This window comes from Phacochoerus africanus, chromosome 8 (genome assembly GCF_016906955.1).
Source record: "Phacochoerus africanus isolate WHEZ1 chromosome 8, ROS_Pafr_v1, whole genome shotgun sequence".
NCBI classification, from domain to species: domain Eukaryota; kingdom Metazoa; phylum Chordata; class Mammalia; order Artiodactyla; family Suidae; genus Phacochoerus; species Phacochoerus africanus.
Window position 1 is genome coordinate 13,507,624 of NC_062551.1, and position 27,332 is coordinate 13,534,955.

Genomic DNA, 27,332 nt, shown 5'->3' on the forward strand with positions numbered 1-27,332 from the left:
AAACAATTTTAGAGCCATCTTTTAAAGTCATCTTCCTCATCCCTCAAAGCCTATGGTTCTCTCGGGGCACAAGCCTCTCATGCTACATCTTGGTCTGAGACCTCTGCCTTAACAGACACTGCGTGTTTTGTTTTACTGTCTCTGTGTCCCAGAGGAAAGAGCAGTCTTTATTCCAATTGGGCCAAGTAGATATTCTCTGCAGAGGACCACTGCTGCCATCAAGGGCTAGTCCCGGGTTCTCTCCTCCTGCATTAGATTCCTCTGGAAGGTTGGGGGAGTGTGAGCCATTTCTGACTCTGGGCTCATCCTTTTTCTCGTTATCTCTCCAGAAACACTACTTCCCCATCAACTACAGGGTCAGCGTGCCTTACGAGGGGGTGCTCCGAACGGCCAACGTCACCAGGCTGGTGAGAATCCTCCTCTGGATTGGGAAGGCTCCCAGCTCCTGGGACATCCCTTGGGGTGTCCTGAGAGGCACATTGGTCTAGGCAGGTCCAGTTACCAGGGGTCTTTCCTGGCCCCTCAAGCAAGCCCCTCCTTGGCTCAGGCCCCAGGTTGTCCCCCCATCCTACCCCACCCCTGTCCACAGTGAATACCTGTGGTCTGCCGCCTGGGCATGGTAAATCCGGGGGGAGGGCAGAGGCCTGTGTCTGGGGTTAAAATAATTTCTCCTGTCCCCGCAGCAGAGGGCCCGGGTGACCCAGCGGGAGCTGCAGTATCTGTGGGTCTGGGTGAGTCTCAGCGCTACTGAATCAGTGCAGGAGGTGCTGCTCGAGGGCCATCCCTCCTGGAAGTACCTGGAGGAGGTACATACGCTACTGCTGGACGTCCGGCAAGGCCTCGCGGTGAGCAGTGTGGAGGTTCAGGCAGGCAGGGCAGGTGTGTGTGTATGTGGCCCATGGCTATGGCGGGAGGATATAAATGCATGGAGTTCCCGCATGTCCTGGAGGATGTGGGAGAAATGGGTGGGCAGGGTGGTGGGCTGGGCCTAGGGGGCAAGAGATGTTCCTGAGACCCTGTTCTTAGGCTCTGTGATCCCTGGGCAAGTCACTGATCCCTTTCTCTTTGTTTCTGCATCTAAGAAATGAGGAGAGGAAGGAGGGTTGAACAGGTGGAGCACGGGGGTTTTGGGGCCATGCAACTCTTCTGTGTGATGCCGTCGTGGTGGGTGCTATCTGCATCTGTCAAAGCCCATAGGATGTACAGCACAAAGAGTGAACCCTAATGAAAACAGATTTTACCTAACAGTAATAGAGGTTCCTGACTGCTGCCTGTTCAGCGAAGATCTGAGGCCTGGGGGATAAGTTTTCCAAAAAGCCTAAAGAGTAAGGTGATAGAGTCAGAGTGTGTATGTGCAGGCCATGTGTATGCTGTGGACCCTTCCCCACACCCTCCTTTGCCCTGTTCCCCCACCCCAAACTCCTTTAGGACCCTGGTACACACCTGCTCCAGGGCTCCCACCTGCTGCCCATCAAGAACAGCTGACAAGAAGCCAACTGTGAGCTTCTGATGGGCTTAAGGGCCAGCAACTGCTTTTGCAGCTGCCTAGAATTTTGGATAGGCTCTCTATTCTGGCAGAGGCTGGGGGACCAGCCATTTCCCTGATGGCTCTCTTGTCCTCGTGGGTGGGTGGGTTGGAACCGATTTGGGGAACAGGCTGTGTTCCATCCTCAGTTTTCCTCAGGAGTGTCTCTGGCTCTGAGAGCTCTGGGAAGCGGGTTTGAAGACTAGGAAGGAGACTGTAGGTGGGCTGAGGCTCTGCCCACCTGGACTATTCAGATTGAACCAGCGTTTAACCTCTTCTTTTTCACAATGTTAGTGGTCAATGGCCTGCTCCAAATATGCCCAGCAATGGAGCAGCGGGTCCTTCCTTGTTAGGGAGTGGGCCATGGGCATGGGTCCCCTTGCCCTCCTGCCGTCTTCAGTTCTTTCTCTAAGCCTTTGCGTATTAGTTTTTTAGGGCTGCCATCACAAATTACTACCAACTGGTGGCTTAAAACAAAGGAAATTATTCCATCACAGTTCTGGAGACCAGAAGTCTGAAATCAAGGTGTTGGCTGGCCAAGCTCCCTCCAAAGGCTGTAGGGGGGGGAATCCTTCCTGCCTCTTCCAGCTTCTGGTGGTTGATGGTGTTCTTGGCTTGTGGTAGCATCACTCCAACCTCTCTGCCCCATGACCACCTTTCTCTTACAATGGCATCAGTCATTAGATTTAGGGCTCACCCTAAATCCAGAATGATCTCACTGGAAATTGCTAACTTAAGTATGTCTGCAAAGACCCTATTTCCAAATACAGTTACATTTACTGCTACCAGGGATTAGGACTTGGACACAGCTTTTTTAGGGGGAGGCAGGGCAGAGGGACACAGTTCAGCCCAGCACGCCTCACTTTTTGGAAGGTCCTTCCCCAGTTTTGGTCTCACATTTCCTCCTGCTCAATGTCTGGCCCTGCTTAGTCCCTCCCACCATGTCTGGTGCTCCCCACACCGTGTTCCTTTTATTGGGCATTGTGGGAGGAGCCTCTGAGCTTGGAGCCAGAGACCCTCCCACCAGGTCAGTCACTTTGTGCCTCATGATACAGCTGACCCTGCTAAGGGTGCTTCTCTCTGGAGTCACTGGGGGTCTTTGCTTCCTGAAGGACAGTGCCTCTGGGACAGAAACTCCTTATGTTGGGCTGGCCAGGCCTGGAATGGAGCAGTAAGGATGCCTCCTTCTCCCTATCTGGCCTGCACCCAGGATGGAAAAAGAGAAGCCTCTGTGAATTCTACATGGGTGAGGGGCGTCAAAGGGGCCCCTCCCAGGAAACATGGCACCTGCAGTAAGAGGGGGAGAAATTGATTGCTCCCAGGCATCCTGGTCACAGGAAGTCTTGTCTTCCTTCCAAGGGGACATCCCCCGCAGCCCTCCTGGGATCGCTTCGCAGCCGGGGCGCGGCACTTGTGTCCTAAAGGTTTCTTCCCTTCCAGGGTGTAGAGATCAGCCCCCAGGTGGAAGCCGTGTTGTCCCTCCTGAGTGCCCCTGGGAGCCTGAAGCTGGTGCGGCCCAAAGCGCTGCTGGACAACTGCTTCCGGGTCATGGAGCAGCTGTACTGCTCTTGCTGTAAGAGGCCCTGGGTGGCTGGGTCTGGGGGCAAGACACCAGGCATCTGAGCCCAGGTCATTGAGCAGGGCTGGGACCCTCCTCTGTATTTCCTCTGCTCCCAGGGCTACGGGCCATTTCTGGAAGCTGAGATGGGCCCTGAGTACTGGGACAAGAACGACGTGGCTTGGTCTGGGGATGGAGGTGGGTGTTGACACTCCCGAGTCTTATTTGTGTGTGTGTATGTGTATGTCCCCTGCAGGTAAACACAGCTCCATCCTAAATTGGCAGGACTGTGAGGTGCCAAGCCCTCAGCCTCACAGCCCAGAGCCTTCGTCACAGTGTGTGGCCGCCCAGCTGTACCCTCTGCCCCAGCAGCCCCCCACCTCCCTGCCCCGCTCCCCAGGACCCACGGCTGGATCCCTGGATCCCTGAAGCTGCTGAGGGCCCAGGGCAAAGGTGTCCTGTGCCAAGTGGCCTGTATGGTGACTAGAGTGGGGCAGCTGGAGGAGCTCCTGCAAAGATTGACTGGGCCTGAGCCTGCTGGGTGGTGGGGGAGAGCCCCCCTTGGGAGAGGAGACCTTGGAGGGTGTTTCTCTTTTGAGGGGGATTCGGGGCCTGAGAGGGACTCAGCTTCTCACCTTCTGTACTTCCCATGGTCTCACCTGGAGCACTGGAGGCTGGGGGCACCTGAAAGTGAATGAAGACAGAGCCTACAGCCCCTCCTGGCACTGCCTGGGCTGCCCCCCTCCCTGAAGGCAGTGCTGACCGTCTCCCAGGCCTGAAGAGGCAAGAGCTGTACCAGGTGGGCATGGGGGGAACACGAATGCACAAGGCCGGGGAGAAGGCCACAAGGCCAGGGAGAGGGGAGAGCCGAACGCCACATCTTGCCACAGTTCTTTTTATTTTTTCTATTAAACACCTGCTTTGTTTTGGTTTGTTGTGGTTTGGTTTGCTTTGCTTCTGTGAGGGTGACCTGGAGAAGGCTGCTCTCCCCTCCGGCCGCCAAGAACAGGGGGCAGGAGGGGAGTGGGCTGGCCAGTCCTGGGCCTGGGTCTGAGGATTCAGACTTGGCAAGGTCGGAGCCTTAGCCAGGGACCTGGACTGGTAGGTAATTGAAGGATTGAGTTCCTTTGAGCCCTGCCCCAGCCCATGACACCTAGGGCAGCCTGAGGGGGCGGGGGGCTGTTGGGCTGATTCCCAACAGTGCCTCCTGGCCACCCGACTTCTCTCCCTCCCTCTGGCAGCCTCAAGACCAGGGACAGAGCTGAGGCATTCAAAGGCATGGGCCCTGGCGTAAGACCTGGCCACTCGTGCCCCCTCAACACGGAGCCCTGCAAGGAGCCTGTGCCCCTGCCCCCAGGCCGGGCTCTTGGATGGGCAGGGGCCGCGGGTGAGCAGTAGCGGAAGAAGCCAGGCGAGGCAAGGGTGTTAATTACAGTACAACTTTATTAATACTGGAATCTTCACAGTGCATTTGTTACTTGTAGCAGTGACTATTTAAATCAAGGGGAGAGTGAGTTGTGGTGGGGAGGTGGGGAGAAGAGGATAATTTACCCAAAAAAAAAGGATGGAAAGAAAGGAAACAAAATGGTTCAGATGGGAGGGGTGGGGGTGGGGCGAGTGGTGGAGGGAAGAAAATGTGAGTAGGAACCCGGAGGGGAAGCCTGTGGTGGGGAAATAAATTAAAAAAAAAGGAACAAGTTAACAACAGCACCAGAAAGTTACTTCAGTCAAAAGACGCTTTTGAAAAGAATGTTTTTCTGTACAAAAAGAAAAATGAAACAAACATAAAGAAGTCCCCCAAACCAAAGTTTGTGATGCGGGATGGTTGGCTCAGATCCCAAAGGGGTGGGCCTACAAGGTGGTCACTAAATGGACGAGAGGTGCTCGGGGGATGGAGGAGTTATGTACAGCCCCGGGGTGGCCTGGAGGGGAAGGGGACCACTGGACTATGGGTGTGGGGGGCAGCTGTGCCACACCCACCCCCTCTCTGGGTCTCGGAAGCCACCCTCTTCCCCAGGGGGCAAGCTTTTCCTCCTGGGGACTCAGCTACACCCCCACCCACCGCACGGCCCCTTACCCTGCTCATAAGACCTGCATCTTACCTCAGCCCACCTGGGCAAGCCCTGGGGGGAGGGCAGTGCAAGCCCCGCCCCCAAGGCTTCAAAAGCGGCCCCGCTCTCCCCGCCCGAAGGCCCGCCCTCTCCCGGACCCTCCTCCAGGTGTGCTGCGTTCCGCAAGGCTCCTTTCTCAGACCTAGCGACTTACAGGTACCGTTCTCCGCCCGCCTTTGGGGGCCCCGTGGGGCTCTATCCACTCAGGGGTATTCTTGGGTCCCCAGAGCCGCCTTGCCGCCCCGCCTGGCCCCCAGTTCCCGGCACAAGGGCTGCCAGGAACCCCAGCCCCGTCCAGACCAGGAAAAGCCAGCTCTCCTGACCCCGGGAGGCCCCTGCCCCATGACCCTGCTGCCCTTTAGTGGGGGGCGGGGGGGGGTAGGCAACACAAGAAGCCCTCCACTCGCCCTTGGCACACATACTTTTACCTGCTTAGAGGTGGCGTGACACGGTTTGGGGGCAGAAGGGTGCATCCCCCTCCCCCCCACAGAACAGGGATGCCGGGGGGCCACCCTGGGATGGCATCTCCTCTGACAACAGAGAGTCAAAGCCAATCTCCCCTGGCTCTTCCCTCACCCCCGACCCTGGTCGGCAGCAGACCAGCAGAAGGCCCAGCCCTTTCCAAACTGGTTTTGGCTTTGCTCCAGCCGCAGGAGGAGACAGTGGCCCTCTGAGAGCCATTTTGGCCCTCCCCCTCCTGCCATGGGCCCTCCAGGCCACGGTGGGGCGCCCTGTCCCTCAGGCACTCTTGGACACACCCTGTCCCCACTACCCTGTCCCCACACGTAGTCCTTGTCCAGTCAGCTCCATTTTATTACATATTCACAAAAGAACCCTCCCCCCAACTCTAACTCCAGCCCCAAGCCCCCAAAGGTGGCCGAAACCATGACCAAAGTGCTACTGGAATTAAAGTCTCCATGTGCCCAAATGACAGTGGGATCCGAAAGCAGCTCCTGGGGGACTAGATGCCCCCCAGGCCTCTGGACTCCTTCCCTGCTGTCCAGCCCCTACCTCAGCCACACCTTGGGGGAAGGGGAGGCTGCTTCAGGATCCCCAGCTTCCTTCCAGAAGCTCCCTGTGTTTCTTCCCCACAGAACTGACTTAGGCCTGCGGCCCCCTTCTCCCATGGGTGGGCTCATTCCTAACTTCAACCGACCTCCCAGACCGCCAGCTGCTCTGTGCTCTCAGGTCAAATCAGATGCTTGGCTGACTGGGCCCCTGACCCTCCACGGCCACACTGCCTCCCTGAGGGAGAGGGGCCTGGGAGAGGCCCAGGGAAGGGGAGGGGGCTGCGTCCGCGGGGAGGGACCAGCATTTCGGAGAAGGCCGAGGGCTCCGACCCTGGGGAGATGGGGAGAAGCTGGGCCGGGCTAGCTAAGCCGTGGCCCTGTGGGCCCAGCCAGGCCGATGGGATGGCCAGAGGCTGGCCTGGCCCCTCCGCGGTGGGCAGGGAGCACGGCTCCGGGGCTCCCCGACATGTGGAAACGGCCGGGCCTGAAAGGAGGAACGGGAGTAGGCAAGAAAATAGGAAACAGGCTCCAAATCCAGTTCAAGGTCTGTAGGCTCTGTTCTGGTGAGGTTTGTTAGAGAAGTCACTTCTTGTTTAAATGCTGAAATCCCAGCTGGGTGTCTCTTTCCCTAAAGTGGCTTTGCCTTGTGTGACTTTAAAAAAAAAAAAAAAAAAAAAAAAAGCTTGCCTGGCTCTGCTCTCTCCTGACTGTGCCTTTGCTCTGAGCGGCCACTGCCCGCCCGCTGGGCCACCTGCCTCACGCAGGCCAGAGGGTGGGAGGCTGGCAACATCACAAGATGCGGGGCGCCGACCTGTCATTGGTGATGGTCCTGCGGAGCCGCACCCCACGCCGGATGGCCACCAGCATGTCTTCAGCTGGGGGGTCACTGGTGGCGGCTGGGGGTGGGGTGGGCGTCTCCTCCACGGGCGCGGCTGACAGGGCAGTGGGGAAGGGGAATTGGCCCTCCCCCAAGGCGTGGGCGCCCGCCACCAGCTCCCCGAGCTTCTCCACCAGGCTGTGCCGGTTGGCGGCCAGCTGCTGCTGCTGCTCCTCGTCCTCAGCAGCCAGTCCGGAGCCCTGCCCGGAGTAGCTGGCTGCCTCGGGGGACGGGCTGCCCCAGGCCGTGTTGGGCAGACTGAGCCTCTTTGGGGAGGCCTTGGCCAGGTCCGGCGCCAGAGGCGAGGCGGCCTCATCGGTGTAGAAGACGCACTCCTCACTGCCCGCCCGCGTGGGCCCCAGGTAGCTTGGGGAGTCGGGCACTGTGGGCGTCTTCACAGGGACAATGGGCGGCCGGATGGGGATGGGGCCGGCGCTGGAGAGTGCACGGCGCACCGTGGGCTTGGTGGAGGGTGTGCGGCGGATGGTGGCCACGCCGGGGGGTGCGCCCGAGGCGGTGGGCAGCCCGGAGGTGGGCAGCCCCGCGGTGGATGCCGGACGCTTGGTCTGGATCAGGCGTCGGTAGTTCTGGGCGATGTTGCTGTTGCGGGGGATGGTGGATGACTTGTCGAATTCGGGCGGGCCCTCCGTGTCTGCATCCCCGTTCACTGAGTAGCAGTCGTAATCGGAGCCTGCGGGGCATGGGAGGGAATGGGCCTGGGGCCTCAGGAAGGGTCAGCCGCCTGCCCCCGGACCCCAGGGCCTACCTTGGGAGGGGATGGTGTCCTCGGAGCACGAGGGCGTGGTTGTCTGCGTGCTGTAGCCGCTGGAGTACTGCAGTGAGTCCCGGCTGCTCTTTTGGTGCTCCAGGCTCAAGCCTCGGGTCAGCACCATGGCCAGGTCACTGGCCGCGGGGGACACCTCCTCACCGTGCTGGGGGTGGTAAGACTGCAGAGTGAAGCCCCGCTCTCCGCTTCCCCTTCAGTCTAGACCGCAGGCAGGCCCCGAGAGGCGGCTGGAGCTAGCCCTGGGACCCCTTGCCAGGCCTCTTGGCGCTGACCTGGGAGTGAAGGGGGGCCCTTGGCGAGGCTACCTGGGAGTTGCCGCTTACCTTGGCTGCGATAGTGGCAGGGGACATGCGGGGTCGCGGGGCTTCCTCTCCACTGGGGCCCAGGGCGCCCCCGCTGGCCGGGCCTGGCTCTGTGTCTCGGAGGAGCTCCACTCGGTCTTTCCTCCGTTGCAGGGTGGTGCCGGAGGGCTGCTCGTGAGGGCTGGCCTTGGTCCAGTCCTGCAGACCATGACAGGTGTGTTAGGAGGACCTGGGTCCTGCTGCCCATGGCCAAGAGGGCCCTTGTGAAGTTGGGATTCAGGGTTTCTGAACCCAGATGGGACCTCAGGCTCAGGATCATGGCCAATGGCAGAACACAGAGGATGCTGTGACACCCCAGTCCTGCCAGGCCCAGGGGCAGGAGAAGGAGCCCCAAGAGGGAAAGATGTGAGTGTGTGGGGAGTGGCTGCAGTGGTGGTGCCCGGGTGGCTTGTCTTCTGGGGACCAGGTGTTGTGTGCACACCCCTCTGGTCAAACCTTGGCCCTCCCTGCATGCCCTGGTGGGTGGGGAGCACTGACCGAGGTCGGAGAGCTGCACTCGCTAACGGACTGGCAGGTTTCTGAGGCCTCGGAGGACGCAGAGCTGGAGGACTTCTGCCACGCAGAGGCGAGCAGGCAGGCAGACGGGGTGGGGAGGCCGGACGAGAGGAGAGAATAGATCTGGTCACAGCAGCAGCATGCAGCAGGGCCTTCTCACTCAGCACCCTGCCCCTCACACCCCAGGACCACGGCCGTGAGCGTCTGCAACGGAATGCAGCGCCCAGAGCACACGCCATGGTCAGTGACCTACCCGCCAGCCCAGGGCAAGAACCGCACACGTTGAGGATTAAGAACAGGGCTGGCTGCTAATGGCCTGGATGTCGTGGGCAGGGGGAGAGAGAGACCCTAAGGAGGGATGTGAGGTGCTGGCTTCAACGGCTGGTTTGATGGGGTCACTGTTTTCTGAGCAGGTCGGGCACGGGGGAGGAATGGAGTCCAGGGTTCCATCCGCATGCCTTAGGCTAAGCTGCCTGTTAGGTATCTATGCCCAGGTGCAACTGTACTGACAAGTCTGGAGTGTAGGGAGAAGTCAGGCTTGGAGCCGCAAAGCCAGCAGCCATGGGACGTAAGAAGGTCACCTAGGCAGTCCGGATGAGGGCTGTGAGAGAAGAGGTTCAAGGACATCAAGCTGACTTTCAGTGCTGGGCAAGAGGGGGAAGGCCCCTCAAAGGAGAGTGACGGCAGCTGCTGGTGGAGTTGGAGGAAGACCACAAGCCACAACCTCGTCCAGAATCAGGGGAAGAACCTGCCCTGGGAAGGAGGATCAGCAGTGCTGAGGCTGCTGGGGGTCCGTCAGATGAGGCGGAGGGGTGTCCGCAGAGACCTCCAGAGGAGTTTCACAGAATGCTGAGGGTGGAAGCCCACTGAAGATGGAACCCAGGGTGCCTGGGAGGCTCCTGCTCTGGACAGTGGCAGGGACTAGGTACCCTGCGAGGCCCCTCAATTCAAACAATAAAGAATGAAAAAAAAAAAAAAAAAAAAAAGAAGAAGAAGCAAGGGCAGAAACGGGACCAAGATGGTCCTCAGGGAAGAGGCTGACTTCGGCACTGTGGCTGAGAGGCTGGGCAAATGGCCAGGTGATGAGCTCACCCTACTGAGGAGGGTATCGGTCAGTAGCACCTCTCCAGATTCTGCACCAAATAAAGTTCTCCAAATCATTCTGATTTAGACTCCCTTTTTTTTTTTTTTTTACAGTTAATGATGAACCAAAATGACCAACATAAAAAACAAAACTCTACACGTGAGGACTCAAGGAAATAAATACATTTAGAATTTTACCAATATAATTAAGACCAAAAAAAAAAAAAAAGGGAAAAAGTATTTGGAAAACTCAGTGGGAAAAATTTAACATGCATGAAAAACAAAATACGTATTCACTGGGCATAGAAAGGAACTTCCTTAATCTGATAAGAGTATCTCAAAAATATCAATACTTCTCTGAGGTTGGAAAAAGATAAGGATGCCCACTATCACCGTTTCTATTTGGCACCGGAAATCCTAGCGGTGCAATAAGGCATGAAAAAGAAGTAACAAGCAAAGAGACTGGAAATGAAGAAAATGGTTATTTGTAAAAGACATGATTCTGTATGTAGAATATTCAAAAGAATCTACAATTTTTTTTGTCTTTTGTCTTTTTAGTGCTGCACTCGCAGCATATGGAGGTTCCCAGGCTATGGGGTCTAATCGGAGCTACAACTGCCGGCCTACACCACAGCCACAGCAACGCCAGATCTGAGCCGCGTCTGTGACCTACACCACAGCTCACGGCAACACCGGATCCTCAATCCACTGAGCGAGGCCAGGGATTGAACCTGCAACCTCATGGTTCCTAGTTGGATTCATTTCTGCTGCACCTTATGGGAACTCCAAAAAGAATCTACAATTAATAGGATTAATAAGTGTGTTTAAGAAGGTTATTGGATACAAGATCAACATACAGGAAAAAAATCAAGTAGCAGCAGCTATCACAGGAATGTGAAAAAGCCAAAATAATTTAAAATAGCACCAATAAACCTCAAATACCCAGGGGAAACAAATCCAGTGATAGATGTGCAAGATCTTCACATGAAAACTACAAAATACTGAAAGTAAAGCCATAATAAATGGAGAAACATGTAATCTCAGTCAAAATCCCAGATGGTCTTTGTTTTTAGTGGAGACTAACAAGCTGAAACTAAAATTTATATGGATGTGCAAAGGGCCAAAAAACAGACAAGGTAATACTGAAGAATAAGAAAGCTAGAGGTCTTTCATTATCAGATATCAAGAAAGTTTACAAAGTTGCAATAATTAAGACGGTGTAGTATTGGTCCAAGAACAGCAAATCAACCAGTGGAATGGAATACAAACTCTAGTCACAGCTTCACATGCACAGACAAAAGCAACACTGCACTGCAGTGGGAAAAGATGGTCTTTTGAGTAAGTGTCAGTTAGATACTCGTATGGAAAAAAATGACCTCTACCACACACAAAATCAATTCCAGATGAGCTGCAGATCAAAAGAAAAAAAGGTAAAACAAAAAGGCTTTTAGAGGAAAACATTTTTGTGACCTTGGAGTACACAAAAATATCTCAAAACAGGACAGAAAAAGCACTAATAATAGAAAGAAATTGGACATATAATAAAATTAAGAACTTTAGGTCATTAAAAGACAACATTAGGATCCTTAACCCATGGAGTGAGGCCAGGGATCGAATCCACATCCTCACGGATCCTAGTTGGGTTCATTAAACCACTAAGCCATGAAGAGAACTCCAAGATAGCAGATTAGAGACTTGTATCCACAATCTAAAAGTTCTACAAATCAACAAGAAAATGACATCTAGTAGAAAAACATGCAAAAGATTTGAACAGGTCCTTCGCAAGAAGCCATCCACATGGCCTTTAAAAGTACGAGAAGGTGTTCCACCTCGCTGGTTATCAGGGAAATGCAAACTGAAAACACAGGGCCCCGTCACTGTAATACCTACCAGAATGGCTAAAATGGGGACACCAAGGAGTACTGAGGATGTGGAACAGCAACAAGCCACTGCTGTGCTGACATGAGTGGTCTGACACATGAAAAATACAGAAGCAGGGCGTTCCCGTCGTGGCACAGCAGGAACGAATCCAACTAGGAACCATGAGGTTGTGGGTTTGATCCCTGGCCTCGATCTGGCATTGCCGTGAACTGCAGTGTAGGTCGCAGACATGGCTCGGATCCTGTGTTGCTGTGGTGTAGGCCGGCAGCTACAGCTCCGGTTCAACCCCTAGCCTGGGAACCTCCATGTGCTAGGAGTACGGCCCTAATAAGCAAAACAAAAAAACAAAATGTGGGGAGGGGAACCAAGAAGATACAAGGAGCTGAGGAAGGGAGCTTGCCTGAATGGTGCAGTTCCGAGGACCAGCTCCTAATCAAAAAAAAAAAAAAAAAAAAAAATCCGAGGGCAGATTCCTAAATTCCTAATCAAGGAAACGTCTGCCTCTATGGTGGAATTCCGAGGACAGGCCCCAGAAGACAATGTGGGGAACTGATTTTTCCAGGAAACAATTTCCCATTTTTGTGTTACTGAGCGGGGACTGGTCCATGGATGACTTAGTCTTTTCTGTTATTCACTTGTTATTCAGTTTTCCTCAGACTTTCCTGATTATTTACTTATTATTCTTATTTTCCATTCTTATTTTCCTGTGGTGATTTGTGATTTAACAAAGTTACAACAATAATATAGTAAGAATTTCATCCTGAAGGACTTTCCCCTATTTAAGTCCAACTTAGTTAAAACATAGTATTTATCTACTAACTAGTTATATAGTAAACTTTAGAGTTAGGATGTTAATGAGGTTCATAGAAGTTAGACATATATTATTCAAGAAAACTAGCTGTGAGTTTTGTCCTTGATTTTAAAAGCTTTTAAGTGATAGCTAGTTAAGTTGGTTTATATTTTCTTACACTGTCTCCCTGCCACAACGCTTTAAAGATAAGCACCAGTCTAAAAACAAGATTTGCGAATGCCAAATTCTTGTGTCTTGACCTCTTCAAATTGTAAAGACTGGCTGGCCATGGGATGATTTGTACTGAGTCTCCTCCTTTCCACATGATGTATTGTATCTAATTGCCCTTAAATTGTACTAAGTTTAGTTAAGATAGAGATCTTAAAACATGATGTATTGTACCTAATTGCCCCTAAATTGTACCCACGAAGTTTAGTTAAGATAAAGATCTTAGAACATGATGTATAGCTGCTGTACCATGTAAAAGTTAACCAATGTACTTTTAACACTGTGATGTAATCTGTAGTTAGAAACTGTCTATATAATCAACCACTTATGCCAATAAAATTTGAGCAGTCCAGCGCCCTGAAAGAAGGGACAAAGAGGCTGTCCATCTCCTATCGGGAAAAGCGTACACTCCCTGGCCGCCAGAGCTGGCCTCCGGCAACAAAACAACAACAACAAAAAAACAGAAGGAGAGAACAGAAAGAAGAGAAATAAGAATAAGGAGATAATGGCTCAAAATTCCTAGAACGAAAAAATAAATAAATAGAAGAACACAAGCATATCAAGTGAGGTTAAATAAAAACAAATCCACAACTAGACACATGGTAGCAAATCTAAAGAAAGAGGTCAGATTACTGACAAAGGTGTAACAACAACAGCAGACAGACAGCCGACCTCTCAACCAGAAATGGAAGCCAGGACGTGGGGAAAATATCTTCAAAGAACAGAGACAGAATAACTGTCACCCAAGAATTGTGTCCCTGGCAAAACTAACTTTCAAGAAAGAGGGGTAAAAAAAATATGTGTTTACAGATAAACTCCCCCCAAATGGGGAGTTTACTGCTACAGACCCATTCTAAAAGAACTTCTAAAGGATGTAGTTTGCTTCAGAAAGAAGGAAAGTGGTCTCAGAAGGAAGATGGTATAAAAAAAAGTATAAACACATGGGTAAATCTAAACAGACACTGTCATGTACAAAATAATGATGAAATTAAGAAAAATGTGAATTGTAGGAATGATTTCAAAAAGGGAGAGAATAACATGTAACAGCTTATAAGGGGAGAGAGTGGGTGGCAAAGTTAAATATATATGTTAAGGTGCTTGCATTGTTCAGGAGGTGGGGTTGTGATCTTGCTAAGGATGCTTGGTAAAATTTCAAGGTAACCTGTAAAAGAAGTGAAATAAATAGTATAACTTAAAATCCAGTAGAAAGAAAATAATGGGGAAAGGAAAAACAGAAAGTAAGAAAAGACAAAAGCAGCACAGAAAAAGCAGAATGAACAGCAAGAAAAAAGAAGTCTAAATATGCCAGTAATCATAATAAATATAAATGAACTAAAAATGTCAAGAGAGACTGTCAGATTGGGTAAGAAAATTTAAGCATATGTTGTTTAAAAGAGATTCATCTCAAGCATGTTGTGAGTTTAAAAGCTCAGAGATAGAGGAGTTCCCCCTGTGATGCAGTGGGATCGGTGGCGTCTCTGCAGTGCTGGGACGCAGGTTCCATTCCCAGCCAGGCACAGTGGGTTAAGGATCTAGTGTAGCCGCAGCTGCAGCACAGGTCACAGGTGAAGCTTGCATCTGATTCCTGGCCCAAGAACTCCATGTGCTCTAGGGTGCCCCTGACTAAACAAAGGCTAAGAGATAGAAAATGATAATATAAATAAGTGTGCATGTGAGTGTATAGATACAGATTTTTTTTTTTTGGCCTCAGGCATGCAAAAGTTCCCAGGCCAGGGATTAAAGCCATGCCATAGTTGCAGCCCAAGCCACAGCCGTGACAACTCCAGATCCTTAACCTGCTGCACCACCAGGGAACTCCTGTAAATACTAAACAGAATAAAGCTGAAGTAGCTATCGCTGTACAAAAGAGAGGATCCACTACATTATGTTAGGAGATTCAGTTCACTTGGAAGAGCTGGATTTTTTTTTTTTTTTTTCTGCATTGGCTGTACCCACTGCATGTGGGAAGTTCCCAGGCCAGGAATTGAATGAAGAGCTAACAACTTAAAACTTGTATACACCTAATACAGTAGTCTCAGAATATAGAAAGCAAACATGGATAGAACTATATGGGGGAAATGAGCAATTCTAGTTTTTCAATGACTGACAGGTGAAGGGGACAGGCGTGAATGGGAAATGAGGTAGAGACAGGCAGTGTGGATGCGTCTGAGAAGTCTGCTGTGAAGGAGACGAGGTCACCAGAGGAGACGGTGCAGGAAAGGAGGGCTTTTAAGATGGAAGATAGCAGAGCATGTCTGTGTGCTGACAGGAATGGGCCAGCAGAGGAGGAGAGACTGGCCAGGCAGGGGTACATCCGTGGGCCAGAGAGCAGGAGAATATAAAATGCTGAGCTCAAATGGGGGCACTCGCCACAAGGGGAGGGACAGCAGAGTGGATACAAATGCAGGTAGGGCACTCCTGACACCCGGAGGACGGCACCCTGGGCATGTGGCCTGACCGCCTTTTGTCTCTGCTGCGTCCCTCTATTTCCATCTCATGGAGCCTGCAGGATCTGAGCCTGCATCTGAAGAGATCTGGGGGCCAGCCTGTTCAGAGTGAGCTGGCCTAAGTGTAGAGAAGGGGGAAGACGTCTGCAGGTGCTGGGGTTCCTGGGGCTGCCTCCTAGGGCCCCCCATTCCCGCACAGTCTGCATGGGCAGTGGGGAGGTCACAAGGGCCCAGAGCTGGCAAGCAGATGCTGGCTGCTTCAGGATCTTCCACATGTCCTTAGCCATGAGGAAGTGAGTTCAAGCTGGTCCTCAGTGCGGTGGCCCTGGGGACCTCCAGGCTAGTCTCAACAGCTGTAGGTGGACCCCGACGTGGATAGCCTGACACTGGCCTGAGGCCACTGTATCCCACCTTGAATGGGTCCTGCAGATGCCACCTCACCTGGCTGGTGATGTCTGAAGGCATGGGTGAGGGGGGCTTGGAGTAGGTGGCATCCTGGGAGATGAAGCCAGAGTCGTGGGAGGAGATGCTGGAGAGGCGGGCAGTGGCGGTGGCTGGCTGCGCCAGGCTGCGGTAGCGACAGGTGGAACCGGGTGAGTATGTTTGGGCACCCCCAGGCCACGGGGCTCCGCCACCCTTGGCACTGCTACTGCTGCTGGGGGCACTGGGGGAGTGAAGGGGGGCGGGCACAGCAACCAGACAGGGGGACACAGGGGTGTATTTGGAGGGGTGGGTGACAGACAGGGTTGGGGAAAGAGGTGAGGGCAAAGGAAGGAAAAGACAATGTCAGACTACAAGGTCCTGAGATCCAGGTGCCACAGAGGAGGGAGTTCTGGGACCGTGGGACAGAGTGGGGCCTGGGCAGGGGACTGCAATGCAGAGCTGGCCCAGTGCCTGTCCCCAGAGCACCTTAGTGCTCCAGGAATGTGCCCGGGGCCAGGCAGTCTCTCTGGTCCTCTTCTGCCATTAGGAACAGGAGAGCTGAGGTTAACAATGAGGACACGGGGTCACCAAGCATCAAGGCAGTTCCTGGTTAGGCCCCAGCCACAGGTCCGAGCACTTCCAGACTCTCTTCTTCAAGTCTGCTATTCGCTATCAAATCCTAATCCTACCGCGAGTGACAGTCTGGGTGGGTCCTGGACCCACTGTTGCTCTCACCTCCTTCACAACCATTTCATCCCTGGACCATGTTCCTGGCAATAAAGGGTGCCTTCCTCCTGAGCCTGACCCAGAATATCCCCAGCCGCATGTCTGGTCACAGGAGTCCCCTGCAGTCACCTGCCCGGGGTCTGAAGAGCCTCTAGCTGATGCAGACCCTCCTCTCCCTGCAGGAGTGGCTGACTGCTATGCCAGGCTCACTGCCCATGCCCCAGGTGCCCAGCCAAGGTGGTTCTGGGGTAAAGGGTGCCTGGCACAGAGGAGCCTCCACAGCAGGAACTCGCTCGCTCTGTGCTCACTGGCCTCTTGCTGAGGAGCCTCGAGTCTCAACTGTCTCCTCCAAATCCCGCCCAGGAAGCGACCCTGACTGAGTCTGCCCAGTAGCTGAGCAAGACCCTGGGCCTCTCCCTGGCTTGGCAAGACCTCGGGAGCCAGCCTGGCCTGGGATTTGGGCCTGTGGCAGCTGCCTGGGCACCAGCTCTCAGGAACCAGCCAGGCAGCAGTGTCCACAAAGTAAGCTTCTAGCCTCAGCCTATGTTCTCCAAGGCTCTTCCCATCTTAGGTTCTCATCACTGTACCCGAGTGTGCTGGCTCTGGCAGAGCCTGGTGCTGGGTTCTGTCTCAGGTTCCCCTTCTGTGAAATGGCAACACCACCAAACCTGACATGGTGGTGTTGGGATTCCATGAAACAAGCACATAAAGGTAAAATTTAGCGTGGCACCTGAGGCATACTATTGCTCCATAAATGAGGCTGCTGCCACCTGCCCCCTGCCCTCAACACATGTCTGCACCAGCAGCACTCTTGTGATGAAAGCATATTTCCCCCTATTCTTACAGATCCCTCAATGATGTAGGTGTGGTGTGAATTCTAGGGCCCTGAAGCAATTCTTGATGCCATTTTCTGGGGACCTTCCTCATTTCCTGCTGTGGTACCCCTGCCCCTCCCCACCCCCTTCAACCCTCACTGACCTGCACATGCTGGACTTCCGGGAACTGGAGCTGCTGGGCGATGACGGTGGAGTCTGGTAGGACCAGCTGTAATCTGAGCCCTTTAGGTCTTTGATCACCTGGACATGGGCATGGATGCTGTCACTGCAGGAAGCCCTGTGCTGCTGAAAGCCTTACCACCACCCCCCACCATTCCAGGGCTAGTGGGGGCCAGAGGCCCCCCCATTGTCTTCCCAGTTGAGAACCAGGCCCCAAAAGAGATCCCTGAGAATATGAAGCCCCCTTCCCCTCAGCATTTTCCCAAGTAAGCAAACTCTTCACTTAGGGGGCTGGAAGCAGGGCTGCCAGAGGGCTAGGCAAAGGCCTGGGGAGATTGTGCCCTTTCTGCTTCTCAGGGACACTGCCCTGTCTGGGCCATGGGAGAACCTGGTGCTTCTGAGGACTCACCGTCCTTGGCAGAGGAGCCAGGCCAGAGTGACCATGTAGGACACCAGAGGGTTCAAATCCTGGCTCTGCTGTGCCACTGTCAGGTAAGACTGACCCTAGCGCACTTGGAACCTGGTAGTGGGGTGAAGTGGGCAGGTGGCACGTGGGGGCAGATGTATCTGTGTCGAGGCATGGGTGGCAGGCAGGCGGGCATCACTCAGGGGGAGCCTATGGGCAGACACAGGGCCCAGCCACTTGGATCCATCTGCTCTCCGTCTGAGGCCCCCGCTGGGTCCTGGGCACACCATCCCTCACCTGGGCAGGTGCTCCTGGATCCCCACAGAGGATGGTCCTCTGTGCACAGCTGCTTCCCCCAAATGTCATCCCCTTTCCTCCTCTATCGTCCCCCCAAAAGGGCAAGCCATGCCCTCCTCGGCCCCATCTCCAGGCCGCACCTGTTCACTGGCGGGGGGCAGCTTGTGGGGCTCCGCGGTCAGCACCACCAGGTCGTCGATGATACCTTGCAGGTGGGTGATCTCTCCCAGCATGGTCAGCTCGCCGTTCTGATGGAGCAGTGGGTCAGCCTCTCTGGCCCTGCCCCTGCCCCTGCCCCCTGGAGGGACAGGCCACACTGGGCCTCCTCCCTCACCCTTTCCCACCAACCAGTGCTGTCTGGGCTGATGGAGGTCCCAAATCCTGGATCTTGGGATTTGCAAGGACACCTCAACTAGCCCAATCATGGTGATTGATGCTCAGGATGCCTCTCTGTCCCCAGGGGACCCACCACCACAGGCTGCAGGAAGGTGATGAAGGTGCAGAAGCGGCCGCGCTCCTCAATCAGGGCCCGGCGCACCGCCTGCTTCTCCGTCTCCTCCAGCAGCAGGTACATGTCATTCACGTCCTGCAGGGCACTGTCCAGCTGGGGCTGCAGGTCTCCTTTCCCTGGGGGGGTTGGGAGGAGAGGCTGCGCTGGGGATGCCGGCCTGACCCACTGCATCCATGGCTCAGGCCCGTGGTGGTGTGCCTGCCCGTGGGGCTGTGTGCTGCCTTGGAGGCCAGGGGGCCGGGGAGGGTCTTCGGGATGCCGGAGCTTGTGGAAGGGCTGGTCCCCAGAGCAGGTAAAGAGGAAAGACAAGCGCACAGGAAAAAGACACTAAAGCTGCAAAGCCACCCAGGTCTGTGGTGGGCAGAGCTGTGGGCTGCCCCAGGGCTGCCCTTGGAGCAGCTATGCTCAGGGGAGCCCAGGGGAGGCCTCCATAAGGGCTGAGACGTCCACCTCCCAGGATACCCTCACTGCCTGTGGGACAGGGAGGAGGAGTGGAGGCAGGACAAAGCAGAGTGTGGGGGCTCCGCTGTAAGCCAGGCCACTGGGGGGGTATGGGGGCCAGGAGGGCGAGGGGCTGGGTCCAGGGCACAGGGAAGGGGGGTTATCTCTGTGGGCCCCTGCTCAGCTCAAGGGATGACACACAAGGACAGCAAGAGTGACACAAAGAAGCAGCGAGAGAGACAGAGAGAGGCAAGAAGATGATGTAAAGGAGATGGCGAGACAGCAAGTGGAGGCGACAGGTAAGGACTCGGGGTGGGTCTGGCAGAGGCGGGGCGGCCAGGGCTTGTGCCCCCCACCCTGCCCAGTCCAACCGCTCTTGGCCTGGCAGACTGACCCAGCAATGGCCCCGGACTCATCCCTGGCCAGGGGCCCTGGGGGCCCCAAGGGGACTGTGCCCCAGGCCCCTCCCTCGCTGGACCGACCGCCTTCCTGGCTCCTCCTTGGCCTGGAGCGGCTCCTTCCAATGGCCCTGAGCTGGGGAAGACAGACAAATGCGACAAGGACGGGAGGAGCAGCTGGAGGGACGGACATCTGACTTACCCAGTAGCTCTACAGGAAGGATTGGGAGAAGGAGAAGAGAGACAGAAAGAAAGAATGTGTGAAAGACAGCCGGATGGACAGAGCCACTCCTGGGGTGGGGGTGGGGGAGCCTGGGGGGGGCCAGGGCCTGTTGGGCCTCCTGCTGCCTCCCTCGGAGCGGAGGTCCTGGGTCAGGCCTGGGGTGCAGGGTGCTCCCTCTGCCCCACCCAACAGGTTGGAGAGTCCTGTGTCCAGGATAGGGCCCCTCCAGCCAGGACGATGCCCTGGGCACCCTGGAGGACAGTGGGGGATACCGAGGGGGGCCCCAGGGGGCTGTGCCTCTGTGGGTGCTCTGGGCTCTACCTTTGCGTGCTTTCTTCTGCAGCTTCAGCGTGTCCGAAGACTTCTTCTTGATCTCATGCCGGGCTCGTTTGTACTCTGCAGGGAGTGAGAGAGAAGAGCACTGTGATGGGCGCTCCACAGAGTAGGGGGCAGGAGGCCCGGCCCCAACCCTGGCCCCACCTTTTGCGTGGTCCTTGTCCAGTTGGTTGGCCGACTTCTTCCAGTCCTCAATACGCTCCTGCAGCGGGTTGATGAGGCTCTCCAGCAGTGCACTGAGGGAGGGGGAGCGAGGGTCAGGGCCGCCACTGAGGTCTCCCTGCGACACCCCGCCCGCCCGCGGCACCCACTCACTTGGTGAACTGCCGAAGCTTGGTCTCGATGCTGCGGTGGCGCATGCACATGCGCGTGAGCGCCGAGCCGATGTCCCGCGTGGCCCCTGGCGAGGCAAGCGCGCAGCGTGGGAAGGGGCCCGCCGGGGCTCCTGCAGTCCCGGCCGCGGGCCACAAGGGGGCGCGCCAGGCCCGCGAAGGCTGCGCCCGCAACCGGCGCCCCGCCCCCAGCATTCCGCAATCCTGCGCCCCGCCCCCGCCCCCCCCCCACCACCAGGGATTTGATCTCTCCTCAATATTTACCCAACCACCCCTCTGCGCGGGACCAACGTCCTGCCCAATCTGGCCATGCCAACCTCCTGCAGCTGCGAGTGCTCTGTGGTCAGGGCGGGAGCCGCCCTTCACCCCAGCTGGGAGATGCCCGTACCAAAGACCAAGAAGCCAACCCAAACCCCCTCTCGCCCTACTGGGAACCCCCTCCAATTGTGCCCAGATGCAAGTGAGGCATGCACCCACTGCTTCGGTTCTCACCACCCAAAAGATCAGGGGCCCCCAGTCCGTGTCACTCGGACCAGAAGGCAAAGGAGATGGCAAGGCCAACAGGGAACATTCGCCTGCCCCGTGTTCGCCCGGAGCAGCAGATGGGGACGGGAGAGATGAAGCCACAGTCAGACTCACCGTTAGGAAGGTGAACACCTGTGGCTGAGGGGTCAAGCCAGCCACCCAGAAGTGAAAATGGAACCCCTCCTGTAACATTCCTGTCACCTTTCACCCATTCCTGCTTGCATGCTTCTAGTGATGAGAGGCTCTCTCCACAAAAAGCCCATTTCATTAGGGAGCAGAACTCGAGGGCCCGACTCTGGGCCTGGGATCCTTTCCCTGGCTCGTATTCCACCCAGCCTTTCCAGCTTCCAAGCCCAACCTGGGGCATCCCCAACCTCCAGCCACGCCCCCTCCCCACCTCGGGTGTTGGTGGCCATGTCAGCCACTTTCTGGAAGGCATCCAAGAAGGCCACAGCAGCCAGCACAGTGGTCCTGGGGAGATGGACAGCAGGACGGTCTGTGGGTGAGGGGTCCTCTCTTCTACCCACCCCCTCTCCATCTGGGGCACCCTCAGCAGCCTCACCTCAGCTGGGAATGCAGCTTTGTGGCCTTGGAGTTGAAGTCCTCCCAGATGGGGTAGGAGCTCTGCCGAGAAGAGAGAGGAAGTGAGACTCCACGAAGGCTGCAGGGCTCTACCTGGGCTGAGCTACCCACAGGCTGCTTCCAAACATACTCTGGGCAGTTTGTGAGACAGCAGCCCTGCCCCCGCAGGGAGGGAGGCTCCTGGGTCCTCTAGGGAGACAGAGGACCCAGGACAGAGCCATGGGCGTGAGGAAGGCCTGGCCCTGGGGACAGGCACGTTTGTATAGTGCTCCCTGCCAGGAACTCTGGCCTCTCTGCAGTGGTGGCCCACATCCTCCCTCAAAGGGGAACGGACAGTCAATGGCAGGTCCTGTCTCAGGGATCCGAGTGGCCTGACAGGAGATGTGGGCTGAGCTACATGAGGGCCCATGATCCCAGACACAGCCCAGGAGGGTCCGCATGGCATGGGGGCAGAGGCACACTGTGCAGCGGTGGGGCTCCAGGCTTACGAGGTCTCAACTGAGGCCCCCCGCCCCCTGCCCCAGAAGCTACTGCCGGCCTGGCCATCTATCCATCCCAGGCCAACAGCAGCAGGAGCTCCCAGGCCCAGGGAGGCTGGGACTGCTGCAGGGCCTGGCCAGCCTGCCCAGGACAGTCAGGCCCGAGGCTGAATGGGGCCTTGTGCAGCCAACAGAGCCACCTTTCTCCACCCCCCCAGTCCCCCTCCCCTCCTGGGGACACAGTGTGGCCTTTATCCCAGCCTGGCCCAAAGCTCTGAATTGGGAGGGGGTTTCCCAGTAGGGAGGCCAGGCTCCTGGCCACCGAGCTGTCCAGCGTGATCCAGGGGCTTTTCTGGCTGATGCGCCCTCTTGTGGCTGCTGGGTTCTGGCCCCAGGGCCCTGCGGAAGCCTTGATCCTTGAAGGGGAGCCCCGGGCCAGCCAAGCTCCCAGCCCCAAGGTGCTTCTGACCTTCCCTTCCCTGTGGGATGGGCTGGACGCTGAGGCTGTTTCAGTGGAAAGGAGGAAGACAGAGACCCCAGTCGCCAAGGCCTCAGAGGGAGGTTCTGTCAGGCTGGAACCCTGGGGACAGGGCCGGCCTGCAGGAGCGGGAAGGACAGCGCAGCTTCTGGGAGCCTCAGAAACTCCCTCTGCTCTCAGCCCAGCCCCACCAGTGCCCAGGGAAAGCAAATATTTGAGAAGTTCACAAAGGCTGGAGGGGAAGGGAGAGGGTGCGGGTGAGATGTCTCCGCGGGGCACAGCGCAGGTGTTCCAAGGACCTGGCACCCCCTTGGGGGCCTTCTGAAAGGTGGCACCTTTCCTCCACCTCAACACCCTCAGCCCTAAGACCTCCAGGGAGGAAAAACAATGCTGTGGACACAGGGGTCCAAAGGCAGCTGTCCTGGCTGGGGTTAGGGGATTGGATTGTGATGATCATTGTACAACTACAAATGTAATGTAATAAATTCACTGAGTAATAAGACAAAATAAACAAACAAAAGATAAAGGCAGCTGTCCTGGCCCCCAGGAGCCTCGGGCCAGTCTCAGAGGGCAAGGGACTGGGAGAAGCGAGGGAGAGACAGGTCCCTGCTCCCATTCAGGTCCCGGAGCTGGGGCCCACACAGCTTCTGCCTGGGCAGGCTCATCCCATCCCAGACCCGCACAGCCTCGGCTCTCACAGTGGACAGGGGACAGGAGGGACACGGAGAAGGCCAGGTCCAGTCCCTCCTGAGCAGATGGACAGGCGCACCCCGGTTTCTAAGGACCGAGCCCTCCACCCCCTCCACTTAGGAGGACCCCAGAGGCAAGGCGGCTGAGGGGCTGGAGCAGCCTATGCCCCGGGAGAGTGTCCTCCGCCTTCCCTGGGCCTGTGCCCTCACCCAGGCTGCCCCCTGGCCAGCAGGGCCTCTGGGTCACCGCCACTCATAACAGGGGTGGCTGCTGCTGACCAAGAGCTTGCGGGGGCCCAGGCACCGGGCCGCTATGCGACGGCGGGGAATCTTGACAACAGCCCGACGAGATGAATACCGTTATCACCCCCCTCCTACTGGACACTAAAGGCCAAAGAGACGAATCGGCTGGCCCAAGGCCACCGAGGATGAAGGTCACCGGTCATTATACATCAGGGTGGAGGGACCCCCCAGCTTCGGGGCTGTGGGGAGAAGAGTATCTGGTGGGCAAGGATGGAGAGGGGGCAGGGGCCGCGGGGGTGGGAGAGAAGCCCAGCTCTGCCCGCCGAGCTGCTCCAAAGGCGAGAGGTTATGTGCTTATTAGAGCTGCTCGAGTGGATGGGATGAGGCTGACAAGGAGGCTGCAGGGCCGCTGGCCCCCGGAAGCTGTCTCTGACTGGGCCCTGGTCCTGGTTTAGATGTGGGCGGTGCAGGTGAGCGACTCAGGCTGCCGCCCGAGAGAGGGCTTCCCGGGTGACCTTGGGCCAGAGCCGCCTCTCTCAGCCTGATTCCTCACCTGTAAAGGCCAGGATGGGACGTGTGCCTATGTCACCGGGTCAGTGTGACGGCATGGAAAGCACTAGCACAGCGCTCAGCACACGGGAGGTGCGTGGTTAATGCTGGCGGATACAGCAGCCGCGTGAACCTGCTCTGCCGGAGCCTCTCCCACCTGGCCAGGGCCTACATGCCTGGGTGATTCTCCCTCCTCTCAGGGTGGCAGGCAAAGATGAGGACCCCATTTTCTGGATGGGCCAGTGCTGGGGGGAGGCCCCATTCATTCTGCTGAAGGTGCGGCCTGGGGTTGAGGCAGCGCCCTGGGTGCCGCACCCAATCCCATCATCCTGAGCAAGTCCCTGCCCCTCTCTGGGCTTCAGTGGCCTCCAAGCTGAGTTAAATGAGGCATGGCAGGCAGGCAGAGGTCCCGAGGGCCCCCTCCCTGTCCCTGAGCTCTTGCCCTCCTCCAGGACCTCCAGGCTCGAGGTGCAGCCTTCCCTCCTCCCCCGGCCCGGACCTGGCCCTCCAGGAAGGCCGGGTGGGCCCCACGGGCAAGCTCAGTCTCTTCAACCTGGCCACCCTCCTCTACGGAAACCCTGCTGCTTGTGGCTCAAGTCATGGATGCCTCCCAAATCCAGATGATCGGCCTCCAGGTGGCCCGGTCCCCTGCTCTGTCCCTGGCCCAAACACATCCATGTGTCACAGGGAGGGGAATATCAGGACTTGGCATCACCCCAGGTGAAACCTCTCCCAGTCTGCTTCCACATGTCGGAAAATCTTGCTGAATCCCTTGCTACAGCCTGAGCCCGTTCCCTTCTGTCTCATCCCAAAGTTCCTCACGAACTGTCTGGAGAAGGAGGGAGACAGTCCTGCCCCTCCTCTCTGAGCAAAAGCTGCTGCCCTCTGCAGTGTTTGCGGGGAGGATGCCAGCACGAGGAGGGTGTGGGAAGGTCCCGCCACCCCCACCCCAGCCCTGGGAATGGCTGAGGGAGGCTGGTCTGGGTGGCCTGGTCCCAGGAAGGAAACCCAGTGCCGAGGCTGTGATGTCCACCGGGCAGGAGGGGTTGCTGAAGGCAGAGAGAGGCCAGAACTTCTCTGGCAGAAGGGGCCTGGGTGTAGTTAGGAGATGAAGCGCTCAGGGGGCACCCACGTGGAGGTAGGCAGGGGCACCTATACATGCTGCTAATCCTGTAGCTCCAGGTGACAGTGGCTCCGGGTCTCTTCTGAGGTGGGGGCCAGGGATGTGGCAGCTGTCCCTGGGGCTGTCCCCCTGGCAGCACTGGAAGCCCCCCAAAAGGCCTGCGTGGGGCACTCTAGTGTGTCCTCCAGGGGCCCGCGATGTCACTGTAGGATTCTATGCTCTGTACTTGGGAGTGTGAGATGCGCTGCGAGGGTGGGGGCTCTCGGGAGTTCCTCTGGGGAGCCCAGTTCTCTGCCCTGCCCCACAGTCCTGCCTCAGAGGAGAAAGGTAGAAATTCTGCTTCCTGGTCCCCACTCGGTCACTGGCGCTGGCCCTCCTCTCTGCCTAGTCAGCCTGGGTCAGCTCTGCCAACCCCAGCCTCTTTTCTGGAGAGGATCCCCTCACTCCCTACATCAACCGTGAGGAGCCAGGTCAGGGACGGTGTCCAAGAGTCTCCTTAATGACCTTGAACCATTCCCAGGCCTCGGTTTCCCCACCTGGTGAGCCAGGGGTGGGCCAGGAACTGGCGGCCTGATCCAGCCTGACCTTGGGCAATCAAGGGAGCTGAGAGCCTCCAGCAGTAGCAGGCTCTCCCTTTGGGCCGCTGCATCAACCCAACCTACTCCCTCCTCCTCCCAAAGTGAGGACAGAGGCCTTGGGATGCAGGGACACTCATCCTGGAGACCCTGGAGTCCCGGAGCTTCCTAGGGCTTGTTTTTTGGGAGACCGGGGGCCAAGGCAGCAGCGGCCGGGGAGGGCGCAGAGGCCAAGGCCGGCAGGGAAGGAGTTAACGGTTCCCCGCTTTATTATTTTCCCCTGCTTTGGCGGTGACAGCATTGTCTGGGCTCCAGGGCCATCAGGGGCGGGGGAAGGCGGGGGATGGTGGTGGTAGGGGCGGAGGCAGGAGAGACCCTGGACCCGGTAAAGGGCCGCGGTGTCGTCCCCGGCGCCAAACACCATTCAAGGTTTGGGGGCCTGGGGTGCGGGGAGCCCGCGTGTGCGCAGGCTCGGGTCAGGACCCCAAGGGGCGCTTCGACCTGAGCGACCCGGGGCATGGACCACGGACACCCCGACACGCGAGCACCCACACCCCCCCGGACGGGCACCCAGAGACCCAGGCGCAAGGCAGACGCAGGCCAGACGCGCTCAGACAAGGACACACAAACACGGCGGCGCACGGACACGGCAGGGCACTGCCGCCGCCGCCACGCGTCCCCAGGGGGGACACGCACCTGAACCCGAACACGCGCACCCGCAGGGCGGCCGTTCCCGCCGCGCCCCGTTACTCACCTTCATGTCGTTGACAATGGCCTGGAAGAGCCCGCCTAGGGCGCCGCACTCCTTCTCTGCCGTCTCCATGCTCCGGCCGGGCGGCAGCGGTGGCGGCGGGGCGCAGGCAGGGCGCGAGGACCCGGGCCGCGGAGGCGCTCACGCCGAGGGCGGGCCGGGCCTGCCGCCTCCGGGCCGCGCTCAGCGGCCGGCCGCGCCGCGCTCGGGGATCGCAGGCCGCCGCGGGGCGGCGTGGGCCATGTCGCGGCGGGGCTGGCAGGCGGCGCGGGGGGCGCGGCGCGGGCAGCTGGCGGCGCAGCCTCGGCGCGGAGACTGGAGCGGCGGCCGTAATCCGAGCCGCCGAGGCTCGGGCGTCACGTGGGCGCACGGAGGGCGGGCCGCCGGCAGGGAGGGAGGGGCAGCGCCGCGCCGGGAGGGGGCTGTGGGAAAGGCCGGGCCAGCGCCGGCCCATTCACCGCCGGGAGCTCGGGCTTTGAAATCCGAGCCCGGGCACCGCCAGACTGGTCGGGCGAGCGGGTCCGGCGGGCGCGGGCGCGGGCGCCATCGCGGGTCGGGGACGGCGCTAGGCGGGGTCTGCCCGGCTCCCTCGCGGGAGTGGGACCCGTGGTTGAGCGCCCACCCCCTGGAAGGAGCTCAAAACCAGCCTCCGTCCTTTGGTCTCGGGCCGAACGGGGGCTGGTTTCAGCGCTTTTAGAAGAGGGCGGCGGGCGGAAGGGGGCCCTCGGGGTGCAGTCCTGCAGGATGCATACAGCACACTCAGCAGGGGAGCACGGTGCCCGGGGGTCCAGGCACAGAAGAGTTTGGACCCTTCTCCAGAAGTTCTCTGGCTCCTTTTCCAAGCAGTGCCAGTGCTGACGCCTCTCACAGGGGGGGGGCCCAGGCTGGGCCTTTGGGGGCGATGGTGTCCTAATCCTTAGGGAACCTTCTTCCTTGGGGGTGGGACCAGCAGGACAGAGGTGGGCAATTGTCCCCAGTCCCTGATTCCTGGGTACACGTGTGTGCACGTGGGCCATGGTGAGTTCACCCTGTGGTCCTGTCCTGGAGACTCCAGGCAGGGAAGCCCACCTTTCCAGGGCTATGTTGGGGCTCTGGG

General features: G+C 57.4%; 2 protein-coding genes across 12 annotated transcripts in view; one reads left to right on the forward strand and one right to left on the reverse strand.

The window, feature by feature from the left end:
- IL34 (interleukin 34) overlaps positions 1 to 4,534 on the forward strand; it is a 73,088-nt gene extending 68,554 nt beyond the window's left edge. For 3 of the 5 annotated variants that reach the window (XM_047793856.1, XM_047793858.1, XM_047793857.1), the window contains exons 4-7: positions 330 to 407; positions 684 to 845; positions 2,966 to 3,098; positions 3,340 to 4,015. In XM_047793856.1, the coding sequence (XP_047649812.1) occupies positions 330 to 407; positions 684 to 845; positions 2,966 to 3,098; positions 3,340 to 3,512 (546 nt within the window). In that variant the 3' untranslated portion in view covers positions 3,513 to 4,015. Of the gene's footprint in view, positions 1 to 329; positions 408 to 683; positions 846 to 2,965; positions 3,099 to 3,339; positions 4,016 to 4,324 lie in introns of those variants that run through there. The other 2 variants (XR_007136650.1, XM_047793861.1) reach the window with 2 other exon arrangements.
- MTSS2 (MTSS I-BAR domain containing 2) lies at positions 4,507 to 26,553 on the reverse strand. Of its 7 annotated transcripts, none has more exons than XM_047793851.1 (15): positions 26,240 to 26,553; positions 21,330 to 21,391; positions 21,165 to 21,238; positions 20,226 to 20,310; positions 20,055 to 20,146; positions 19,896 to 19,970; positions 19,554 to 19,562; positions 18,471 to 18,628; positions 18,142 to 18,249; positions 17,282 to 17,379; positions 15,596 to 15,818; positions 8,708 to 8,782; positions 8,192 to 8,368; positions 7,848 to 8,013; positions 4,507 to 7,772 (listed from the first exon to the last, which is right to left on the reverse strand). In XM_047793851.1, exons 1-15 carry the CDS (start codon positions 26,306 to 26,308, stop codon positions 6,994 to 6,996), a joined length of 2,250 nt encoding a protein of 749 aa, XP_047649807.1. In that variant the 5' UTR covers positions 26,309 to 26,553; the 3' UTR covers positions 4,507 to 6,993. The 7 variants fall into 7 exon arrangements, with proteins under 7 accessions (XP_047649807.1, XP_047649808.1, XP_047649805.1 ...); XM_047793852.1 differs by having other exon boundaries at positions 15,566 to 15,722; positions 26,240 to 26,387; XM_047793849.1 differs by having other exon boundaries at positions 15,566 to 15,818; positions 26,240 to 26,387.
- Between the last annotated feature and the right edge of the window lie 779 nt (positions 26,554 to 27,332).